At 41.3% G+C, this 24647-nt stretch overlaps 1 protein-coding gene across 2 annotated transcripts in view; it reads right to left on the bottom strand.

Moving 5' to 3' along the window:
• The window catches only part of LOC147606185 (eukaryotic translation initiation factor 2 subunit alpha homolog), a 28431-nt gene extending 23974 nt beyond the window's left edge, over positions 1 to 4457 (bottom strand). Inside the window, exons 1-4 of one of the 2 annotated variants that reach the window (XR_015265037.1) lie at positions 3988 to 4456; positions 1077 to 1133; positions 882 to 968; positions 644 to 790 (exon numbers count right to left, since the gene is read on the bottom strand). Coding sequence is in view for 1 of the 2 variants with exons in the window: in XM_086792476.1 (XP_086648602.1) it covers positions 644 to 790; positions 882 to 968; positions 1077 to 1133; positions 3988 to 4359 (663 nt within the window). In the remaining variant the exon portion in view is untranslated. Of the gene's footprint in view, positions 1 to 643; positions 791 to 881; positions 969 to 1076; positions 1134 to 3987 lie in introns of both variants that reach the window. The other variant, XM_086792476.1, reaches the window with a different exon arrangement.
• Between the last annotated feature and the right edge of the window lie 20190 nt (positions 4458 to 24647).

Below are 24647 nucleotides of genomic sequence, written 5' to 3'. Positions count from 1 at the left end.
GATAAGGCCATGAGGACCATACAAAAATACTACATCACACAAAAGATAAAATCTAGATAATACTAGGGTGGTGTGTTCACACACTTATACACATGGGTGGTGTGTTCACGCACACAAATTTTGCCTAAGGGAAGGTTCATACACATTGCCACTAAACATCATCAACAGCAGTGCATGTGTAAGCTGCAAAACAGTTCATGGTTTTGGCATGCTGATGTGTCAAATCATTCCCTTGAATAATGTGTTGTCCGTGTACGGCTCAGATTTAGCTTTGAGCGACCAGCAACCATGATGACTGGATACAGCCCTCCTAAGCTTTGAGAAATCCACCACATACTATTGTACCATGCATCCCCTCGTTGCAGCATTTTTCTACTCCTAGGACCATGTGATACCCACATGGCAATTCTCTTTTATTAGCTTGACGCTTCTCTTATGCTCATTTTTGGTTGGATCGCTTTTAAAATAAAAGCGATGCATATGATGCAACTGAGATCCCCAGCCAAAATAAATTGCAAGCCTTCTCAAGGATCCCATAAACAGTCCATTATAATTTTCATGTCAAAAGCTGGAAAAATATCAAACATCATGTCCGCTACACAGAACCACACAACAAGCACCTGTGATGAAAAGAGCATGACACCTGTATATGAAGAACTCCATCGTATTGGAAACATCTCAGTTCAATGTCTGCACGTATCCGAAGGGGCTGCGGAGTCATTCTTCGGCGAATATTCTTGATGAGCGCTTGCTTGACCTCTTCTGACATGGCTGGAACAACCTTAGTAACCTGCAAACCACAAGCATATGCAATGATGTTCAGAAAGAAAAAATCAGACATCTTGCATACAAGAATCTGAAAGAGAGCTGCAAAATCTCACCTCCTGCCCATCTGGGCCGATTTCTTTGATTTCCCTTGTAAGACCACTCAATACCGAGTCTGGATCTGTGACAACCAATTTGAAAGCCTGGCAATACACACTCTTAACATCCTTTCGTCTTTTCTTAAAAACAAAAAGGAAGAAAATCCAAAACCTTATCACAACAGCATGTAACAAATATATATATATATATACCTCAAATGCATGCCCATATTTTCTGTACAAAGGCCAACCAACATGCACATAGAGATCCTGCAGATATTAGAATTCACCTACTCAGAAAATCCTTCCAGAAACTAAAAATCAAGTTCACCAAAGTTTATCAATTCATTATGATTAGATGCAGGTGACCAATCTTAACAAAAGTGCACGTGAACTACTTGAATAATCTTAATAGTTCAACAGCCTAAACTCCATAACACTTACTCCTTGAGGTGCATCTCTGAAGAGCACTAATAAATGGTTAACCAGTCTCTAAGTACTGCTACCACAGCTAAGTCCTGCACAGGAATCTCTGAAGGGCACTAATAGCTCGTCATTCCAATCAAAGGACACATGGACAACTGTGCAGACTCCAAATAACAGGAGAAGAATCCTAGAAAATCCCAAATATTACTCAAAATAAAATCACATTACTCCACGTAAGAGACAGTAAATCCCTGCACATTGAAGTTCCCAATCGTACTGAGAAAATTCACCCCTTTTCCACCCTTTGTATCCTTTGTATTGTATCAAAAATCATACCACATGAACAAAGATCAGTTTTACCATCCAACAATCATGCATTCTAGATCACATCGGAGGTTAAAACATCTACCTCACCGAAAATCCGTAAACCGCACATGAAGTAGACCATAGCATCCCATACCACCAAGATATGCCACGTATACACCCCTTCTATTTGGTACTAATCTATTGTCTTTGTTTAGGGAGATCCTAGTGGATCTTACACACACACACACACACACATGCAGCCCATTGGGATTAACTTTTGTACAAGTGTCCATGTAGCTTATTAGGCCAAGAGCAAGGGCTCGACACAAATACGAACAAGTCTAGGACCCACAAGACATTTTGCAAATTTGCAGATGAATAGGGAAGTTCTAAGCTAGTCAGGCACGTCCAAGACAAGGCAGACAGATGTGGGCAGCACCAAAAACAAGTAGTGGACAACTTCTTCCCCACAAAAATTATTAGCTCAAGACCAAAGAAACACGTATCACCATGCACAAATCAAACAATCCGCTTGCAAGAAAGAAGCAACTCATACCTAAGGATGAAAAATACACACACGAAGTGTCACGTGCACACCTGCTGCACTAAGGTACCACATGGACATTTTAACTAGTCAATACACTCGGGACTCCTTTGGGGATGGGCACTGTGCATTTTGTGAGCCCTTATCCAAGGGCATGTTGCCAGGCACCATCTAGGTCTAGGGTCAAGTCAGTATCAAGTCATTTGTGCAAAGGTAACTACAACGGCTAGGTGTGAACGTCCTTGGGCACCATCTCATGAACAATACACGCGTCAACACTTGTCTAGTTGGTTTTAATAAAGAAACGTGGACAAAATCGTGAATGGAAGTTTTATATTGAAGTGCATATCCTTAGTTATTTATAAACGATATGGGATTATCTACTTGGAAATATTAAACAATCCCTATAAACGATATGGGATTATCTTGCAAAAAGTGAAGTTTTACATTGAAGTGCATATCCTTAGTTATTTATAAACGATATGGGATTATCTACTTGGAAATATTAAACAATCCCTATAATATAGTAGAAATCAAATTGAAGATCAACCAATATATATGATAAAGTTGTATGGAAAGCAAAACATCCTAGACACACTAGAGGTAATTGAGAGAACATGGATCCCTAGTACCATAAGAGAACATGGGATTGCACTAAAGAGTGGTAGAAGCCCTATTTGATGTGGGAGGACTACATAGTTGCCCCAATAGAACTATGGACTCTGATCCAATGTTCATGTTCTTACTAATCAAAAGGTGGTCTTGACAAAAGTTCTTGTAGCTCAACCTTACTTCAATGGGCCCAAACCACTTACCACCATAGAGAAATAGCAGCAGAGAATGAAGAACTTCATTCATAAGTACTATGCCAAATTGCTAGTCGCCACTTCTTTAAGCTCATTGTCATCATTCTTTAAGAAGGTTCTAAAAGATGTTTGGGCCAAGTATAAAGGCCTTGTCTTAATCTCAAGGCAATTTACATACCTCCAAGTCAACATCAAGGGTGTTGCCACATGCCACATGATGGAAAAAAGGGCCAAACTTGCTTTTAGTGTGCCTCCCTTCATAGCCTAACTTTTAACAGTCGTCTCATTAGCTCAAGTAATTAGGACTTATTAGGACCTTGGGAAATCCAAAGCTTTCAGCTAAGTCCTAGCACAATAATGCCCAAGCTGCAATAAGAAAGTGTGCTTAAATGGACACAAAAGCAAGATGCAAATTAAGCCCTCCTACATAGGGTCGGATCACATGTTGCATGATGGGCGGTGGGCCATGTAGGTTATAGTGTACCTCTCTGAAGAGGTTTGCATTAAGAAACCTTGTCATTAAAGTAAGTTATAAAACATTGTATGATCAATAACCTATAGATTGAGTAATATAATCAATGACCAATTGTCCCAAGCCCTAGGCTAGACATTCACCAATCTGACGCATTACAGCTAACCCTAAGGCAATGGGCTTGAACGGCTTTAAGATTTAAGTGCATAAAATGAATGCAGCAAGTATGACGAAAGATGCACATAGAAGGAGGAGGAATTATCACCCCTGGCTAAGCTTAAGACTAAGGGCAACTAAATGCAGCATGCATAAAAAAGCAGCACATAGAAGGAGGTATTGTCGTCCTGGCTAAGCTCAAGATTGTAAGACTAAGGGCAACTAAATGCAGCATGCATAAAAAAGCAGCACATAGAAGGAGGTCGGCTACGCTCAAGATTATGTGTAAGCAAAAGGAAAGATGCACGAAGATGGAGTGATAGGCTAAGAGTATGTAACGTGTGATTATGTGTGATTCTTGTGTGTCATTAGTGCCATAAGCTTTTTGCAAATGAAAGAAAAGGCCAACCCTACCTCCAGGTCGGTGTCGAGGGTGTCTGCAACATGGCGCATGATGGAGTGAACCATCTTGCTTTTGTTGTAGCGCTCTTCGCATGCCTGGATGTCCTCTTCAGAGACGCGGCGTTTGCTAAGGTCGATATAGCCCTTCTCCTTGTCCACGCGCAGCACCATCACGGGCTCCTGCCGCCCGACCTTTATCAGGCTGCCGATGCTGCGGATGCGGCGCCGCGACAGCTCTGACAGCAGAATCATGCCCTCGATCCCATTGTACTCCAATAGGGAGACGTACGCCCCCATCTCTGCTATGCTCTTCACCTGCACCATCACCGCATCGTCTGCCTCCGGATACTTGGCCTCGTACATCCGACAATCCGTCACCGTCATGGCTCCGGCTCCTGCTCCTGCTCCTGCTCCTGCTCCGTCCGCACCAAATTAACAAAAGACTCTTCAGATATGTGTGCGGAAGGCCTTGAAAAACCCCAAGATGTTTTTTTGGGTATAATTAATTCGTTTAAGAAATGCAAGGAAGTTCAAAGGTTTTGTTGCGCTTTTTATAAAGGATTTAAAATCTCCTTTTTTAGAATTAATATGGCTGGTGGCACTGTTCCCTCAGTGTTTCAGAAGTAACCTCTTATTAGCATAAATCCATTAAAATCTCCTTTTTTAGAATTTATACGGCTGATGGCACTTCTCTCTTCTCTCTCAGCGTTTCAGAACTCAATAGAAGAAGGAATCCCCAAAATGTAGCAATATGCAAGCCAAAGAACCCTCAGTATCTAGAGATGATGAAGTTCCTCCACCCCATATGTCTTTCTCTCTCACGAGCGAAGGAGCAATAGCTCTCTATCATAGAAGTCTCTCTGTTTGTTGTTTGCTCCCTCTCTCCTTGCTCCGTGTACATGATCGATGGGGAGACCTGTCTACCCTTGTCCAATTAAAGCTCTCTCTCTCTCTCTCTCTCTCTCTCTCTCTCTCTCTCTCTCTCTCTCTTCCCATTGGCATGTGCCAGCTTGGGTTCTTCGCTCTCTGCATGTTATGGCATTGAGGCGTTGGGGTTGGGTGTTGCTGGAAGCAGGGGGGCTGAGCTATAGATATGATGCCTAAGGTTCATAAACTTAGGCTCACCTAAGGTGTGGGCATTAATTATACCTTATACTCACCTAAGGTGTGGGCATTATAATTTATGCCCACTACCTTAGGTGAGCCTAAGTACCATGGGCATTAAATGCAGGCATTAATTATTTAATGCCCACCCCAAAAAGATTGAATATGCACCCCAAAAAGAGTGAAGAGCTAGTAGATATCCTATGTTACTATACAATCTTTACTTCTTTACTTGGGTAGCATGAGAAGGCCAATGAGCCCATGTGGCTTTAGCTTTCTCAATTTAAACACACTAAAAAATCATTATGTATATAGCACTTATTATGACACATGTCAGACCCACATCCCAGCCCCCACATGATAGAACAAGTTGTGTAGTGATTGCACAGGTAACAAGAGCCGTATCTTCCTTATAACCACCAAAGTCCTTATGACCCCATGGGAAGACAAAATCTTGGAGGAGACATTGGATACATACAAGCAGCTCTGCAATCTCCCATTGACGCTCTCGCCAAATGCTAAATGGCTGATCGAGAAAAGCCAACTGATATACGGCTGATGGACGAGGAAGTCCGATGCCATGAGCTGAAAGTCGAAGGTTCAATTGTTTGACTGGGCAAAACTGACGGAAGCAACTGAATGACTAATCAATGATCACGTACAACTGAAGAAGCTAAATGCTAAATGTTTAAGTGCTAACTGAGAAAAGCCAAATGCTGATCTGCTAAACAAGCGAAGCTAATGGATGCAGCTTAATGGTTGACCAGGTAGAATCGACGGACACAAAAGTCCAATGCCGAAAGGAGTGCTGAATGGTTGACAAGGCAAAATCAATAAATTTAGAATCCAATGCCGAAAGTTGAATGCTAGTATTCAGACAGCAACAACAACAGTAGAAACAGCAAAACTCGATGAATGTCAAAATCTAATGCCGAAAGCTTCTAAAAGCTTGAGCTGTGTAGTGCTAGTGTGTGGGGCTGGCCAAAATATACAACATCGTTAAAAAAAGATGACCAATGTACAAAGGAGGCAGAAATCCTAGATCTGTGAAAAGTGAGAAGTGCAAGAGCTTACCAGGCTTGTGGCAATGAAGATGAATGGATGTACGGCAGCGTAGATGTAGAACACTAGCAATGTACCCTGAGCTTTACCGCTTTAGAGACTAATGGTGAGGAGCTAATGGCTCTACAACCAAGCTCTGAAAAGCCAATAGGTGGCCATGCCAACGAGGAGAGTGACAAGGCTAATGGTGGCACGAAGTCGAGGCAAGAGGAGGCGCGAATGTCGATGGCAAGTGCCGACAGTTAAATGTGCGTCGGCTCCAAAACCAAGACACTGAAACCAAGGCCGTAAACCCTAGATCTGATACCAATGTTGGATGAGGAAGAAGATGCTTTGCATGCTCACACAGACACACATGCACACACAGTGTGACATACAAGCTTAGAGAGCGAGAGACACGAAGCTCGATGCTGGAAAGTACTCAATGATGATAATGATAAGGAATGAGTGGAATATAAGAGTACTAATAGAAGCCCTATCCTTGGGGCTTCTATTAGAAGCCCTGGCCTTAGGGCTGATGTGGCTGACATACAAGAGTGTGTTCAAACAGGGAAAAAACCCTGCCAGTACAGGGTAAAAAGTGCCCATGTGCAGGGCTATTCTTCATGAAGATGTCAGCGACCTGATCCTATGTGCTGACGTAGGCCAAGTTAATTTTGCCTGCCAAGGCTCTCTCCTCGATGAAGTGGTAATGTACCTCAATGTGTTTTGTCCGCGCATGGAAAACTAGGTTCTTGGCCAACTATATACTACTAAGATTGTCAAAATATATGACAACCTTTCTCTCCACATGTAACCCCAAATCAGCAACAACAAGTAGCTTGCGTAACCAAGCTACCTCACATGCTGCCACCACAGCTCCTTTGTACTCTGCCTTTGTGATCGACAAGGCAATTGTGGGCTGCTTCTTGCTACTCCATGTCACAGCAGCACTCCTCAATGAAAACATAAATCCACTGGTAGATCTCCTATCTGAGATGCTACCTGTCCAATCTGCATCTGTGTAACCATTAAGCTCCAATGATACACATGTTGCATAAAACAATGCATAATCAATAGTGGCCCTCAAATACTGAAGTGTGCGTCGCACACTGTCAAGATGTGCGGAATCTGCATAAATTGGCTCTCTAAGCCAACAGTGTAACTCAAAATCTGGCCTGCTGATCATGACATAGATCAAACTCCCCACAATCTTCCTGTCAAAGTGGGATCCTTTAACACATAACCTACATCCGTACTAAGCTTTCCATTTTGATCTAATGGCACCGAGATTGACTTACAATCAGCCATCCCATACTTGGATAACATGTCTAATACATATTGTCTCTGTGTGACAGCCAAATACCATCAGGTGTGCAAATGACCTCAATTCCCAAAAAGTAGCGCAGATCTCCCAAATCCTTCATCTCAAACTTCCTTTTGAGAAGACTTTTCACATTCTCAATCTCATCCAAGTTGTCACCCCCAACAATAAGATTATCTACCTAAATGGTGATGATCACAATACCCTTATCACTCTTGTGCACATACAAAGAGTGATCTGCATCTGCCATATGAAAACCAATAGTGACAAGACACTCTATAATCTTGTCATGCCATGCTCGTGGAGCTTGCTTCAGCCCATACAAAGCCTTACAAAGCTTGCAAGTCACCATGCAAGAACGTATTTTTTATATCCATCTGATGTAAAAACTAGCCTTTAGCTGCAGCCACCACAATCACAACTCTCACAGTTGCCATCTTTGCAACCGGGGCAAATGTCTCCTCATAATCAATCCCATGAGTCTGCGCATATCCTTTGGCTACCAATCTATCCTTGTACATGTTTATGCTACCATTACTATTATGTTTCACTTTATACACCCACGTACAACCAATAACTTTCTTGCCTTTAGGTAATGGCACCAAATCCCAAGTCTCATTTCCATACAATGCATCCATATCCTCATCCATAGCTTTCTCCCAACACACATTTCCAATAGCCTCATCAAAACATGTGGGTTTTACAACCTGCACAACTTTTGCCATATAAGTATAGTGATGTGCCACATACCATCATAAGTCAACCTCGGCATAGGGTTTTTGACACTTCCAGATCTTCGTAACTTTACATTCATGGATTCCATAGCCTTCTTCACACCAAGTGTCCTCATTGCTGGAATCCCAAGCTCCTCATCAAGGCTTATCTCCGAGCCACTAGACTCTCCACATCAACAAGAGAATGCCCATCCAAAATATCAGGCATACTAAGGGGCTCAACCACTTTCTCTATGCTTTTATGTGATGTACCAACAACATTTCCAAGACTGGTATTATGATGCAGCCTACCACTCCATGGTCTATCAATAGAACTGTTGGATGAGGAATCTCCTGGTCCACTCAATGACTGTGATTGCTAACTTGCATTCTCTGCAACCACGTTTCCAATTACATCAGTCCCAACAATATCTTTTTCAGCAACATACCAGAGTTACTCATCCCATCAAATACAACACCCGTGCTTACCCTCAATTCACGTGTAGCAGGATTATAGCATCTATATCCCTTTTGCTCAAGGGAATTCCTAAAATAAACACACATTTTTCTGCCTTTGGATCCAACTTAGTACACAACTCATATGGCACATGCACATATGCAATACATCCACATGCAAGACAAATTAGATTTCTTGCCAGTAAACTTCTCCTCTAGCATTACATCATGTATGGCTGTAGTAGGAGTCCTGTTCATGATATAAACTGCTATAGACACAGCCTCAATCCAATAGCTATGCAGCATATTCTTCTCTGCCCATCAATGCTCGTGCTATCTCTACAATGTGCCTATTTTTCCTCTCAGTAACTCTATTTTGTTGCGGAGTGTATCTAGATGTAAACTCTCTGAATGCCATTCTTTTGCAATTCAGAGAACTCGTTGGAGAAGTATTCTCCCCCTCCATCTGACCTTAGGCACTTCACATGCTTCCCTGTCTATTTTTCAGCCATCACTCTGAAATTCTGAAAATGAGTGAACACTTCACTCTTCTCCTTCATGAAATACACCCACACTTTCCTCGTGTGGTCATCAATGAATGTTATGTAGTACTTGCAACCACCCATAGACAGTCTTCACAGGACCCCATGCATATGAATGCACAACATCTAGTACATTCCTGCTCACATTTTTGTCATGTGGAAATACATGCTTTGTTTGTTTTCCAAATTGACATGCTTCACATACTTTCTGCATACCTTAACCTTAAGCTTAGGCAGCCCTGTCACAATTTCTTTAGTCTGCATAGAGTTCATTCTTTGCACATTTACATGTCCAATTCTCTTATGCTAAATGTATGTATTTGCAACACTGCTGAACCATTTGCAAACATTGCAGCACTCACTTTAGGCATATTTACATTCAATGTAAACATTCTACCCACTCTATTGCCTTTTGCAACCAATATGTACTTATCTTTAAAGTCTTCTACATAACAACCATCAAGGTTGAACAAGCATTGCAAACCCTGCTCAATCATCTAGCCAACTGAAACCAAATTCTTTGTAATGTTCAAAACATGAAGCACATCTGCAAGGTACTTCACCTTACCATCCATCCTGCATAGACAATGGCACATCTCCAACATGGGCATCAGATGAGCAGTGTCATCCCCTATTTCAACAAAACCTGGTCTTTCAAGACTCTTCATTTCCTTTAACCACTCACCATGACTTGTCATGTGGTTCGAAGCACCTGAATCAACATACTATACATCGTCCTTACATGCCGCTACATCATTTCAGACACAGCATTAACTACATGTTACAAAAGGGATGAATGACCTAAGTGTAATGCCAACATCAAAGGGATGTACATTAGTTAGCCTAGAACACACATATGAGCACTTTAAACTAAGGTCGACTGTTGCCCCCCTAGTCTGGGTGCCTAGGCTCTTAGTAAGTTGTAAAAAATACAACTTCTTTAATGAGAATGGACACTTCCCTTGTGTGAGATTAGAGCTCTTGTTTACTACACTATCTCTTGCATTCCTTTCTCATATGAGTGAGAGTGTGCAGGTTATAGTCTTATACCCCCATACCTTTTTGCCAACACCATAAACAATTGACGACGATGGAAGTTGTTGCCAAGGATTAGCTCCAGCAAAAGTGGTCGGAGAGAGCTCTAAATGGGTAGCGTTTGCATCCCCATGACAAAGGTAAGCTTTCTATACTCTATTTTTGGAGCCACATTGTGGAGAGGGTACATCTCCCACAAGTGACCCATTGCATTATATGGAAAAAGGCTTAACAAGGTCTCCTAGTAGTTGAGCATATTTATGTAGTCCCAGAACTTATTAGTAGGCTATGCTAAGTGAGTATTTAGATACTAATCGGGCATTCAATTCCTTGTCCTATTCTATGCTCAAGGGGTGATATTCAGCTGTTGTATGCTTTCAGTGATTTTGATTGGGCTGGATGTTATGACACGCAAGTGTCCACTAGTAGCTTTTGCTTTCACCTTGGTGATTCATGTATATAATGGCTTAGCAACAAGAAGTAGCCAAAAATTCCTACTTTAAGCTATGAAGTTGAGTACAAGGCAGCTTTTACAGAGCGACTGTGGATTGTTTATGGCTCAGATGCCTCTAGGTGTGGACACCAGTCCCTCACCTCCTCTTCACTGATTATTTTGCAAGGGACCCAATGTTTCATGCTTGCATACAGAACATTGCGTTGCATTATCATTATGCTAGGGAGAGGCTGGTGGCAGGAGAAATTAGCTTGGCTTATGTCTCTACATGCAATAATGTGGCAGATGGGCTCACAAAGGCTCTCTCATGAGAGAATTTTGAAGATTACAAAATACTGCCTTGGTTAAGGAACTATTTTTGGCCATATCCCTGACTAGGTACATGAGCCAACCCTACAACCCAAGGTTATTAGGGTTTTTGGATTTGAGTGATGTTTGGTTCTCCCCAGATCCCTCTCCTTCTCCTGCGTCCGTGTGTACCAATTACGGTCTCTCCTCTTGTCCTTAGCCTTCGTCTGGATTCCTATCATCCTTCTTGTAAACAATTAATTCTCTATAGGAAGTGAGGGAGGGTGCTTCCAGTACTATTTTGCTTGTTGAGGCACTCCTCCCACACTGCTCTGAGCTCTTATGTGGCATGCTCTTCCCATTCATCCATTCTTTATGCATCAAGCTTGTACATAATTGGGGTGGTCTCTGCATCATAAACGACCAAGCTAGCCTCCTCTTGGGCCATCCTCTTGGGCCAGCTTGACTTGCTCCTTGATAGCTCTCTCCTACATGCTTTGGACCACCTCTAGATGTTGTCTCATGATTTTGCTTGATCTTTGCCTAGCCTCCTCTACTTTGGTAGTGGCATCAACAAGGTTTTCCTTGTCTAGTCTCATGCTCTTTCTTGGGACACCATTACCTCAAGGTTGGCTAGTTCTTTAGTGATATTCTTGTTTACTTCTTGTAGTCCTACCACTTACTTTTTTAGCTTTTGTCCTTGTGCTACAGTTCAACTTTAGCTAGCAGCAGTTCCTATTTATTTTCTTGGAGCTCCTTGTTCTTCTATTGTAAGCTTATTTTGAGATTTTGAATCCCACTTGGGCCCTTTACAAGATACCTCTACAGGTAACCCCGTAGTACTTCCTACACATATCTTACCTCCATTGTGCTTGAAAATGTAGGGCCTCTACTAGTTATCACCACCATTACTTCAAATGTTGTATAAATTGGGGGTGGAAGGGGTACTTCTTGCCTGGTCTAGGAGTCCTTGTACTGTGTTCGATGATGTAGGTGCCTTTGTCTCCTACTATATTGCTATAGCTATTGTTTCTTGCTAAGTAGCCCTATTTTCTTAGCTCCAAAGCGAAATTTTATTTTCTCAGATTTGGTGGACTTTATTGTTTCTAGGATTTTCCTTGGAGATGGTAGATGAGGGATTCTCGCCACAGTGGTGGGGCGACCAGGGTTATCACCACTATGGGCTTTGCTTGGAGTTTCTTCTAATTGTCCTGCTCTCCTTCTCCCTAGGTCTTGTTTACTTCTCCCAAGACCTCTTGGTGTTCCTATTCTGAAGTGGGGGTATTGTGCTTTTCTTGCTACCCTTACTAGTTCTTCTACTTAGCTAGTCCTTGAAATAGAGCTTTTAAGTGAGCCCCTATCTTTGTTTTGCTACTGCTTCTCTTTCGGTTGGATATCTCCTCTTTCAAGCTATTGTAAAGAAGCTCTACCCATGAAACTTTGGCTCCTGAATTAGATGCCTGGATGATACTATAGTTCCTTCAAGATATGCAATATGGTTTGTGCACTAGGTTGATAATTTCTATTATAAATCTCATATGCTTTTGTCTATCCTCATTTGGTTTTCCTATGATTTTGTACTCTTTTTCTATTTTCAATGCTCCAAATTGCCTCACCAGGTCCCTTTCATCTGCGAGTGGCATATCTATCATGCCCTTTGTTGGTAATTTGAATAGTTCCGTCATGTAGCTAATTGTGAATGTGGAAACTGTTTTGCTGATCTTTTTCTTCTTCTTCTTCTCTAGCCTCTGTAGTTGCTCATCTATGTGGAGGTTGATTTTGAGTTCTCCATGTGTCAGTTTTGCCAACTCCTTTAGGCCAACTCATTCCAGCCACTCCTTGTGCTTTTAAGTTTCCTGTGGTAGGGTTCAATTGAGGTTCCTGAACTCTGCCATCTTAGCACTTGGGCCACTAAACAGAGAAAACGAGTAGGGTATGTAGGAGACAAGGTTGCAGAGAGTGAAAGTAGCTAGGAAGCACAAAATCACAATGAGGGGAATGGGTTTGTCCACCCGCATCAGAAGGGGAATGGGTTTGTCCACCCGAACCAAAAGGGGAATGGGTTTGTCCAGACCAAATGGGGTGTTTTGATTCTAATGACCATTGGTCTTGGGAAAAAGACAACAAAAGTAACTAGGAAGCACAAAGCCACAATGAGGGTAATGGGTTTGTTCACCCAGACCAGAAGTGCTTTTTTGGTTCTACTGACCATTTACTAGGCCGTGTGTGCCGACACTCAACACCGTGATTTCCATGATTGTAGAGAGAAAAAGTAGCTAGGAAGCATAGAGTCATAATGAGGGGAATGGGTTTGTCCATCTAGACCATAAGGGGGTTTTGGTTCTATTGATCATTGGGTGGGTTGTGCGTGCTGACACTTAACACCATGATTTCCATGATTTCCCATGATCTTCACTTCCTTCAAGATTACTCTATGCATGGCACTTAACACCATGATTTCCATGATTTCCCATGATCTTCACTTCCTTCAAGATTACTCTATGCATGGCACAAAAGGTTATATAGAAATAATGAGTGGATAGGGATGAGTTTTAATACCGTCATTTTCCACCCTCCAGGAAACCCTCTCTTCTCCTATTATTGGCATTGCTAGTTTGACATCTGGCTCTTTCTTTTTCCTAGCATATGTTAATCATCTCTTTCTTTTCCTAGCATATGTTAATCATCCAACGCATGTCATCTCTTTTCGAGGTCCAACGCATGTCATCTCTTTTCGAGGTCCTTTCTTCTTCTGGGAGTTTACCAATTTGGCCGACATCTAGATTGGGGTTTCTAGTCCTCCTTTCTGGTGCAAGACCATGGTATGGCTTGAGCCTATATCCATTAATTGGCTTGTTGAGGGTTACCCTATCCAATGTTTATAGCTCAAAAGTCATAGTCCCTAATTTCCTCTCTGGATCCTATATGGTATTGTCACCTCATTTTTAGTTTGCAAGGATGTGACCCCATCCTTGTGTTGTGAATAATAAGACTGCGTCTCCTTATTCAAAGATTATGAACTTGCTATTCCTTTCTACTTTTTGTAGCTTTCACCCTTTTACACTATTTCAATGGTGGTCTAGGCACTAAAGTCTTTATTCATCGAGTTCCAACAACAGCTAAATTATGTGGTTCTTCGAGTCTTTTTGGACTCAACCTTTCTGTGATAGCTATCCTGAGACTAAGCATTAAGAATTCCATGAGAACCACTACCTCTAGACCATACACCATGCTGAACTTGTGTTCTTGGCCCATAATGCAGAGTGTAGTTTCTTATCCCAGTCAGTTCGGTTCTTGTTATGGTCTTCATCAAAATTCCTTTCAGGAACCTATTATTTGACTTGGCTTGTCCATTTGCCCATGGATAGTATGTTGTGGACCTTTTATGCATGACCATATGCTACGATGTCAATTTCTTGATCACCTCATTCAGGAAATGGGTGCCTTGATCGCTTATTTACTAGCTCAATTAGGCATCCAAACCTTGTCATAATGACCTCATACATTAACTTGGACAACTGAATCTGCCTTGTAATCTCTTATTGGCTTTGCCTCCACCCATTTTTTGGTGCATTAATGTGTTGCTACCAATATGTATTTATTTCCTATTTTCTAGGCTGTGGGGTTGAATGGTCCTACGAAGTCCAAGCCCCACTTCTGGAATGGTTCTAGAGGTAATATAGGTTGATGAGGCATCATGTCTATTGCATTGGGCTATGCTTATGAATAACTTGCTTCTTCTGAAAACAAGATTTTTCCTATGATCTCTATCCATGCTTTCCGGAAACGAGAGATCTGTTAGGAATTTCAATATCTTATCATACTAATTGCTCTTATCTTGATCTACCCTAGGAATAGATGTGCATTTGGAAAATCACCTTCAACTCCCACACGAGCTTCTCCAAATTCTATTTTGGATAGGAAGTCATCCACTACATGATCTTTTCCTAGTGTGAATGTGAACTCCTACAATAATAGCATCCATCTAGCTAACCTTCCTACCAAATCTGGCTTGTTCATCTCACTAGGTGCAATAGTGCTTTGTGATCCACATGAAATTCAAATAGCTTACCCAATAGGTAATTCCTGAACTTCTTGTGATGGAGTAAATCATCCCTAATGCTTCCTTCTTTGTGGTAGAGTGCTAATCTTCTGCTTACATAATGCACTAGCAAAAACCAACCTTTTTGTGCTTCTTGCATTAATGCACTCCTAATGGCCACATTAGATGCATCCATAAACACATGAAATATTAGCTCATAGTTGGGTTGTTTTGTAGGATGGGTGTAGATGCTAGCATGGCTTTAGATTCCAAAATGCTTCTTAGCATCCTCCAGACGCATACTCTGTTTCTTTTATAGTAAGACATTTTAGTGGCATTGCCACATCCGTTTAAGAATCTCAGGAACCTGTTATGCCACTTTATTTGGCCTAGAAATCTGGACAGTTCCTTGATGTTCCTTGGTGCTTGTAGCTTCATGATTACCTCCACTTTGGTTGGGTTTACTGCCATGCCATTTGCTGACACCACATGGCCTACCATTGGTCGTTGTTGCAAATGTGCTTTTTACTAAAATTAGGATTTAGGCTCGGTCTTTCCTTTTTGCACTTTTCCAAACGTAAATGCTCAATGTTTTTTCCAAACACACTAAAATCATCAATGAAAAACCTCATGAATGTGGTGCGGTATTCATCATCAAAGATTTCCTACTACAGCATCCATTGAAAAGTTGTTAGTGCATTCATGAGGCCAAAAAGTCATCACATTCAATGTGAATGCCCCCCATTTTGTGATGAATACAGTTTTCTCTTGATCCTATGGAGCCATTCGGACTTGATTATACCCACTAAATTTGTTTAAGAAGGAGGACACTTGATGTCCTACTACTACATCTAGGAGTGAGTCTGTAAATGGTAATGAAAAGAGATCTACATTTTGTTAAGATATCAAGCTCAACTAGTACTATGGACATTGATGACTGGGTAATAGCTTCCATGCTTATGCCACTGGTACGGTTGGTGAGATTATGGCTGATATGCTGCCAGTGGATGACAAGTGTTAACTATATAGTAAAGTATGGCATAATTATAGCATTGTCATATAGTTATGCCACTGGTATGGTTGGTGAGAATATGGTTGATATACTACTAGTTTGGATGATAGGTGTGTAACCATATTTGTATTACTAGAGTATGGCATAGCTATAGCACCAAGTTATATGGTCGGGTTCACACTATGAACCAACCATTGTATACTATAGTAGGAGAGTACTTTCCCTTAAAGTATGTACTCTTATCTCTTTAGTTTATGGTTGTAGAGAAGAGAAGAAGATAGAAGAAAATTCAACCATCCATTTCTCTCGTGTCTTGCTCTCTCTCTTGTATGTGTGTTTGCTTGCAAAGAACTTAAGCTCTCCCTCTCCTCCACATTTTCTTTAAGGTATTAGAGCTCCAGATCATGTGAGAGATAAGGACACAAGGCAAGAATAAGGTAAGCAAGGAAGCGATACACGGGTAAGGGTATTTCCATATCTTTCCCTCTAATTTTAGAGCAATACCTTTGGTAGCTGTAAGAGGGGAAAGTTTTTTTGGCGAGCTTAGGTAGGCGAGCTTTGGCAGTTTTAGCGAGCTTCTTAGCTATGTCAAGCTTATTTTAGTGAGCTTGATGCCTATTCCACATTTGTTTTTGCAAGTACATGGCAGCACTAATTGTGTTTTAGTGAGCTTTCTACTCAAATGTAAAACACCAATACTCATTCAACAACTTGATTAAAAGGTATAGATTATAGAATAATTGTTTAAAAAAACTCATGAAAAGTCTGAATTTATGGCTAGTTTCTCAATAGTCACAAAACTTGATCTCTATGCCTCATTTACTCTGCTTCAAAACATACATACATACACATAATCTATAATTATATAATCTCAATAGTCTCTCTAATCTGAAATGATTTCCTCATCTGCCTCCTTCAGATGTCCTCCCAAGTCTACACACACCTCCAACACCTCTGATCTTTCACCTTCAAAGCCTCTTCTGACCACAACTAACAAGCATCTAACCAAATGCACACCTAGCTAACATAGAAAGGGAAGAATTCTACCTCCGAAGTCCTACTCTTGTCCCTAAGAAGAAACAAGTTCTCCAAGATCCTCTAATGTCCTCTAAGGTCAACAGACCTTATATCCACAACCTCAAGGGCCTCTTGCTCCCTTTGCTGACTTTCCTCTAACCCTCTTCTAACCGTCACTTCTTGTATTTTGCCTCATAATCCTGACAAAAATTTTACTGACTCAGAAGCCCTTATGGAAACAAAAACCTTCCTCAAATGTCCTCTGTCATCCTCAAGCCCTCAGGCATCTCCAAACTGATCAGGATATCACACTATTGGATTTTCGTTGACTATAGTTGATCCACAGCTACCTCAAAAACTATCTTTCCTCTCAAGGATGGCTTAAACTGACCCAACTGATATAGGTTCTCTCTCCTTTTTGTCAGCTGACACTTCTATACCCTTCAGACACTCAAACCAAGCCATGACCTACTAACCTTGTGGATACCCTATTGACAGTAACCTGACTGTAGCTATTAATGAAACATCATTTGGACCACAAAGCCTTCTGACCGTTGACAGCAAATCTCTAAAAGATTTCAAACTATCACTTGTGACTCATGGACACTTCCCTTCAACTCAGACAAGCCAAAGCAAGATCCCTACACCCTTAGCTGACTGTACTGAGGTCAAGCTGACACAAAATGCAGAGTTAGAAGATGGAGTGATTTGATAAAACAACTGTACATGTGCTTTGAATTCAAGAGTGGACACCATGTCTCAAAAGTGGCAATCCTTTATTGTGGATAACCTTTTGAAGCAATTTAAGAGTGGACACCATGTCTCCAAAGGTGGTAATCATTTTCTATGGATGCATAACATTTGAAGAACCTCTGAAGATCAAGTTATTCTAAAGGAGTTTGCTACGAACTCACGAGTGAGTATACCACGTTTTCTTATGAATATGCAACGCTACAATTAATATTTGCTTTAACTAATTTTTTGAGAGTGTTTTGAAGCAAAGTAAATGAGGCATAGAGATTAGGGTCAAAGATCAAAGAGATTAGAGAGACTATTGAGATTATAGATTATAGAAGAGTTGCAAAAAAAACCAACTCATGAAAAGTCTGAATTTGTGGCTAGTTTCTCAATAGTCTCACAAAACAAAAATTGTAATACTAATAAGGGTGTGCAAAAGGAAGCACAAAAATCAAGTACATTACAAAATGTCTTAAAGGATGGCATAAATGCAGGAGAGGTGTAGAAAAATTGCGATACTATTGTTATGGGCTACCACACCTCCAAGAGGGAACTCAATGCATTCACCTAAGGGAAGAGCAATAGAACACAACTGTCATAGGGCACTTACCAATGCTTTGAACTTGAGTCCCTTCAGGCCTCCAAGCTCACTTGAGAAGCTCCAATCCTCCAAGCTCCACCTCCACGCCGTCACCGTAGAGTCACTCGCACCATCACATAAGGCAATCACTCTCTCTCTCTCTCCAACACAAGCATGCAACTTACAAGCATAGAAGAGGCACAAGTGCTAGAATGCTCTCTCTCAAGACACAAACAAGAGCTCTCAATAGCACAAAGGGGGATTATGTCTATTAATTATGAGAAAATGCCTTATATACAATTGGCTCTTATTCACACTTGGGCACCCAAAACTTAACTAAGGCCTTGGGTGGCCAATATCTCATAATGTACAACTTTTATAGTGCCTTTGCATGACACTTATTAATATCCTCAAATGGAGGAGCATACTTGATAATCCAAAATGGGATTAATATCCCCCTTACCTAATGTAGGTTTTGTCCTCAGAACCTGTTATACCGAGGTCGAAAGACATGGTCGCCAAACTCGTGAGTGACGGCAGAAGTTATGACGCGATTGAAGCTTTTTGAGGGTTCTTCTGAATGCCGAGTGTGATCTCCAGAACTCTATGTTGACCATGTCTTCGAATGTGACATGCATATAGCTTGGAAGACACATTAAGTAATGACAATACAACATCATGCCTCTGTTAAAGGGACCTTGATTCATGTCAAAGTGCAGCTGCTCAACATCAAACCCATCATACCGTTCCTTGGGTTGATCGATCAGGATCACGAACAATTTTAAGAATCAAACACTGGTCACTATTGCTGGTCCGAGGGATACAGTGCCATGCCTGTATCCAATTCAACATTATGCTTTCTTTGTTCCCTTATGTCTGTAAATGTAGCTGGCATGAAGATTAAGAAGTTATAATAGACATGTGAATCATGCTGCTTGGCCTCTTGAGATTGTAGAGGTGTCCATCTCCTCTTTAGTGGCATTCTTTAGTAGCATGTACAAGGGATCAACTCATTGAGTTGGTGGCACACACATATATTCATGGCTGTATTCTAGAATTGTGAGGAACTCCTGTCTCGAGTCTGGCTGTATGCCAAAATCTTCTAGCCTAGGGTGTGCATCATCTGTGATAATTGTTATATACCCCCCTCGTGTGGACTGGTGAGTCTTCCTCCACCTGTGCGGAAGAAATAACTGATCATAAATGTCACCATTCTGATTTTCAACAGGTCAGCTAATTGTGGATTTGCTAACTTGGTATGCCTTGCGATGCTGGACCATAAGGTGCCCTCTCCAGAGCCAAAGGTAGTAGTTCTTCAAATTTCGAGCGAGGTGCTCGTCGAAGAGGGTACGGTACATAATGTTGCTTTGTTGGTGTGACATCTAAGTAGGCCTTTGGTAAAATCCTCCGAGTTGGCTTAATAAATGGTGTTATTTGCATTAACACCTTGAACATCAGTTTTGGCTTTAGTAGTGTATTGCTAGCTCTTATGAATCCTTCATACTCTGCACCAGACAAGGACTCCAGAATAGTATCATCAGTAAAAGATTCAATGGTGTCTTGTGGGGGGAGAGTATGACGTACCTCCTGAGTTTGCCGTGGGGGAGATGGGTCAAGTGCCGGTACCTCCTCGTTGGGGGCGAGAGTGTTAGTGGGAAATTCTATATGTTAAGGGAGAGTAGAAAAAATATAGTCTGTAGGCGGAGCATTAGGATACGGATTAAGTAATTTACTGGCTACATTAGAATACATGAGGTAAGTTGGGTTAGATGATGAATTAGATGTCTCTTCCTGACCATGGCCTGAGCTTGGGGGTGGGTGGCTAGGTTTGTGGAGTTTCATAAAATCTTGGAGCTCAGTGATATCCCCAGGACTTATATTAGGATATTCAATATGTGTTTTATCAAAAGTGTAGAGGACGTTGGTTAACATGGATTCTAAATGTTTGTAGATATTATGATATAGTTTTAGAATACCAAAAGGGTGATATAAGGAAGATTCATATAAGTTTAAGTACTGGTGAGTATTGTATACTTCTAGCCAACCATGGCTTATAATCCGTTAATAACTCTAGGCTACAACCTCGTAGTTGGCCGGTGTGTTGGAAATATAAGAGTTTTGGAGCACCTGACACCAACTACAAAGGTTTAGCACAATTGGGTGCAAGGGATAAAAGTGAATATCCTATGGATTAGTTAATACTACATCCCCCCTGAAAAATTCCCATAATGATAGTGGGATCAACATCACGTTCAGTATTTTGCTTAATGAGTGTTAGTTCTCCTAGGCTTAGGTCCTCAGACAGATTTAGAAGCAATGAGAGGGTTAGTGTAGACAAAAAAAGAGTAAGATTTTGAGGAGGGGCCCGAGGAGTTACTGGCAACTAACCTATCTCCGAGGCTTGCTCAAGGAGTAGGCGCATTTCATCTATAGGTTCTTGTCTTTGACTTCGGTCTTGTATGGCCAGTTGACATTCCAATTCTTGGATACAGGAGTCCTTGGTGCTGAGGAGGTTTGATATAGCTATTTCTTTGACCATTCTGGTAGCACCCAACTCCTTGAAGCACCTTGTTGCTTCTTCTTACGCACGTCTGGCGGTAGCCTCTCTTCCTTGAGCCTCTATGATTCTTTGAAGTCTTTCGGCACAACCAATCTTTGACTGTCTTGTAGCTGTTGGGTGACGTGCCATTGCTTCTTGGTGTGCAATTATCATTCTCTGCATCTCACCTTGATTGGTGCTGATGGTGTCATTAAGCGCTCTAACCTTCTCTGCATTTGCCTTGTTTTTCTATTCTCTTTCTTGTAGCTATTGGGTGACTTGTGCCATTGCTTCTTGGTGTGCAATTATCATTCTCTGCATCTCACCTTGATTGGTACTGATGGTGTCATTAAGCGCTCTAACCTTCTCTGCATTTGCCTTGTTTTTCTATTCTCTTTCTTGTTGCAAGTGGGTCACTTTGCTTTTCGCTTCCTTGAGACTTAAGGATAGCATTTGGATCTGGCCTTGTAGCTCTTCTTCTTTGGCTAGGAAAGTGTGCTGGAGCTCCTGTACTTGCTGGGCATGGATAGCTGGTAGCTCTTGGTTATGGGTGACTTCCTTCTGAAGTTGCTCTTTAGCCTACTCTGGCTGTGCTTTCAAATACCTCAGACTCAAATTTTTGTGTTTCTTCAGCCACATCTGGTATGACGCCTCTCATCTTTCTTTTAGTTTTCTTTTTTCTTCCTCTCTTGATCTCCTTCATTATCACCTTAGTCTCCATGAGGATAGCTTGTCCCTCTTGAATTTCTCTAGCAGTCAGCATGCTGGTTGCTCTATTTAGGAGTGCCAATTGCACTCTCTCTTCTGGTTTTGGTTCTGGGAGAGGCCTTTGAGCCACATGGTTCAGTACCTGTGTCATCAAGTACGGGTTGCATATCTTTGACTGATGCATCTTAAGGTAGTTCTCCATCTCCTTGTGGATGTAATATGCCCAGTCCTCCTCCTTTTCTTCATGTACCTTTACAATTTAGTTCAGTGGCACCCTATTGCACCTGTCCACTGGCTTCACTTGCATGATTAATGACATCACCCTACATGCCTTTTCTGTGGCTTCATCCCTGATGTTCTTGTATTCAGCTCCATTAGAGTTGTAGGAGCTCTTCTTCAACATGGCATCTAGGGGCATCTTGTCAAAGGCGTGTGTATGTATCTTGACTGGTGGTGGGAGCTACAGAGCCTCACATATTAACTCTTTTGAGATAAGTACTTGTTCCGTGGTGCCATGTGCTTTTGTTAACTGTCCCCCTCTTGGTGGCTTTGTCATACGTCTTTATATATTTTGCACAAAGTTCTTTGTCGATGTTCCGAGGGAGAACCTGTGCCATCCTTCTCCAGCTTTTCTTTAACTTCTACCTCTTCTAAAATCTGGAGGAACTCCGATCTGTGATATTGCAAGGCCACCTTTCCATATGCTATGTGGATCTCCTTTCTAATGATGGCACCATGGAAAGCCTGGGCGTATGGACCCAGGTAGTTCATCTTCGGGTCCCGTGTAGGTCTTTCCTTCTGGCTCACTGGGGGATCCTCTCGCACTGGCATGTGTTACTATTGGCGGGGGTCTCTGTGGCTTTTGGATTTGAGGTCGACATCTGTACATGGAAAAAAGATCCCGCTATAGACTGGTGGGGCATGTGCCACTTCTTGTTGTTGTCTTCTTCTTTATATATATATATATATATATATATATATATATATATATATATATATATATATATATATATATAAAATGGTAAGAAGGTTAATTGTGATGGGAAGGGTGTTAGTGGTGTAAGCAATAAATGAGGTATGTTAGCTGTGATATAACAATGTCAAATTAAGTACCGTGAAAGTGTAGGTGTTAAAGTCATGAAAGTGCAGGTCATGTGAGGGGTAATCTCGTGAACCGGGGTAAACTCGTGAGAGTTAGTTTTGTGAGGTGGATTTCCATGAGATGGAAATCCGTGAGAGCTAGTTTCGTGAGATGGAAATCCTTGAGATGGAAATCCATGAGATGGATTTCCGTGAGACAGATTTCTATGAGAAAGATTTCCATGAGATGGATTTCCGTGAGACGAATTTCCATGAGAGAAATCCGTGAGACGCATTTCCGTGAGATGGAAATCTGTGAGATGTATTTTCGTGAGGTTGCAGGTTTTGGCTGTAGTCGTGAGATTGCAGGTTTTTGTACGTGAAGTTTTTAGGTTTCGTTTTTATGAATTTGATGAATGCATTATTGGGTTAGACCACAGAGCGGAGTTTTGTGTAAGGATTATCATAAGGCAATTAATGTTGAGGACAATGTTTCGACAATTTAACACATTGTTGAAATGCAAGAACTTTGTTCGACATGAAAAGACATTGTTTGTCCGGCATTTAATTGATTACGATCAATGTTTGAAAATATGAAAGAAAAGAAAAAACAAAGAAAGGCCCGAGCTCCCACCTCAACACATAGGTGTCGATTGAACTTGAAGAAGTGAGGCGCAATTGCGTTTGTGCACACGATGACCGACGATTGCAAAATGACAGAAAAAGGAAAGAATTTTAAATTTATGGCACAGCCATTGGATTGGGCGGCTATCTTAATGAAGAATGCCACATGCCTTCCTATGATTGGTCCAAAAAAAGTAACCATTTCACGGCGGGAAGATTTTGGACCAGTTCATGGCATGAACTGTTTCGTACTAGTTCGCGGCATGAACCTTTCAAGAGCAATTCACGGCGTGAACCTTTTTGTACCAGTTCACGGCGGAGTGCTTGATTTTTCCCTCCACCTAACTAAGTAGTGTTTCTACTGAGTCTTGTGGATTGGGGCTTGTATCAGTGTCCATTTGTTGAACCTTCTTTTTTCTCCTTTTAATATCCTTGTCTAGCTCCTTGATCGAGGTGGTTACAGGTATTGGTTTGGCTATATTTAACCCATCTTGTTGGGTTGGCTTCTTCCTCCACACGAGTGTTTGTGCACTTTTAGCATTGGTTTTAGTTGGGAGTTAGTTTCTGAATGCCTTTACTACCCTTTCCTTTGTATTCGGAGGTGTTTGTACGGTGGCCCCCACTGGGTGGGGTTTGGGCATCCATACTGTCGTATATTGCCTTGGTAGTAATTATGTGCCATTAGCAAGTCCTTTCGGACCCATTGCTTATGAATGCTTTGTGGAGTGTTGTTTTTGTGTAAGATTCCTCCCTCTGACTTTTGAGGTGTGTAGGTGTAAGAACCTCCCCTTCTAATCTTATAATTATTCCCCTCTCTGAAATAAAAGAAAGATCCTGTTTTACCCTGTTTTGGCCTAGAGAGAGAAAATGTCTAGAGGGAGGTAATTCAAAATTGAGATATTTTTGGATATAAAAATCCTCCTAGTGTCTAAAATGGTTTCCCTTGAAATAGATATTCAAAAAGAAATTTTCAATGTGCAATTGGAATAAATTAAAATCAGGTAAATAGGACCTTAGCTTAAGGGTCTAGATTTTCTAAAATTTTTGAATTAAGGTTCCTATGGACTAATTAGATTAATCCAAATGTAGGGAGGAGATAAATGGAAGAATAAAAGAAAATCTCCCAAAAAATAGTAAATGCTCACATAAGATGGAGTTGACTAAGGACAAGGTTATTAGTTAAAAAAGAAGAGATATTTAGAAGAAATGATGCATTTTTGACACCTCAGTGTGGGGAATTTCCCTCATGAAGGAGGCACCTATTTATTAAAGTTTAGGATGACAATTTCCTTATAAGAAAAGGGTATTGGGAGTTTATCATAGGTGATGGAAAGGAGCCAGAGATTGCTGAAGAAAATCTAATCCCACAATAGGT

Source organism: Cibotium barometz, chromosome 58 (genome assembly GCF_041138505.1).
Source record: "Cibotium barometz isolate CiBa-2024 chromosome 58, ASM4113850v1, whole genome shotgun sequence".
Classification (NCBI taxonomy): Eukaryota; Viridiplantae; Streptophyta; class Polypodiopsida; order Cyatheales; family Cibotiaceae; genus Cibotium; species Cibotium barometz.
Note: the sequence above shows the minus strand (reverse complement) of the source record. Positions and strands in the feature narration are given on the sequence as shown.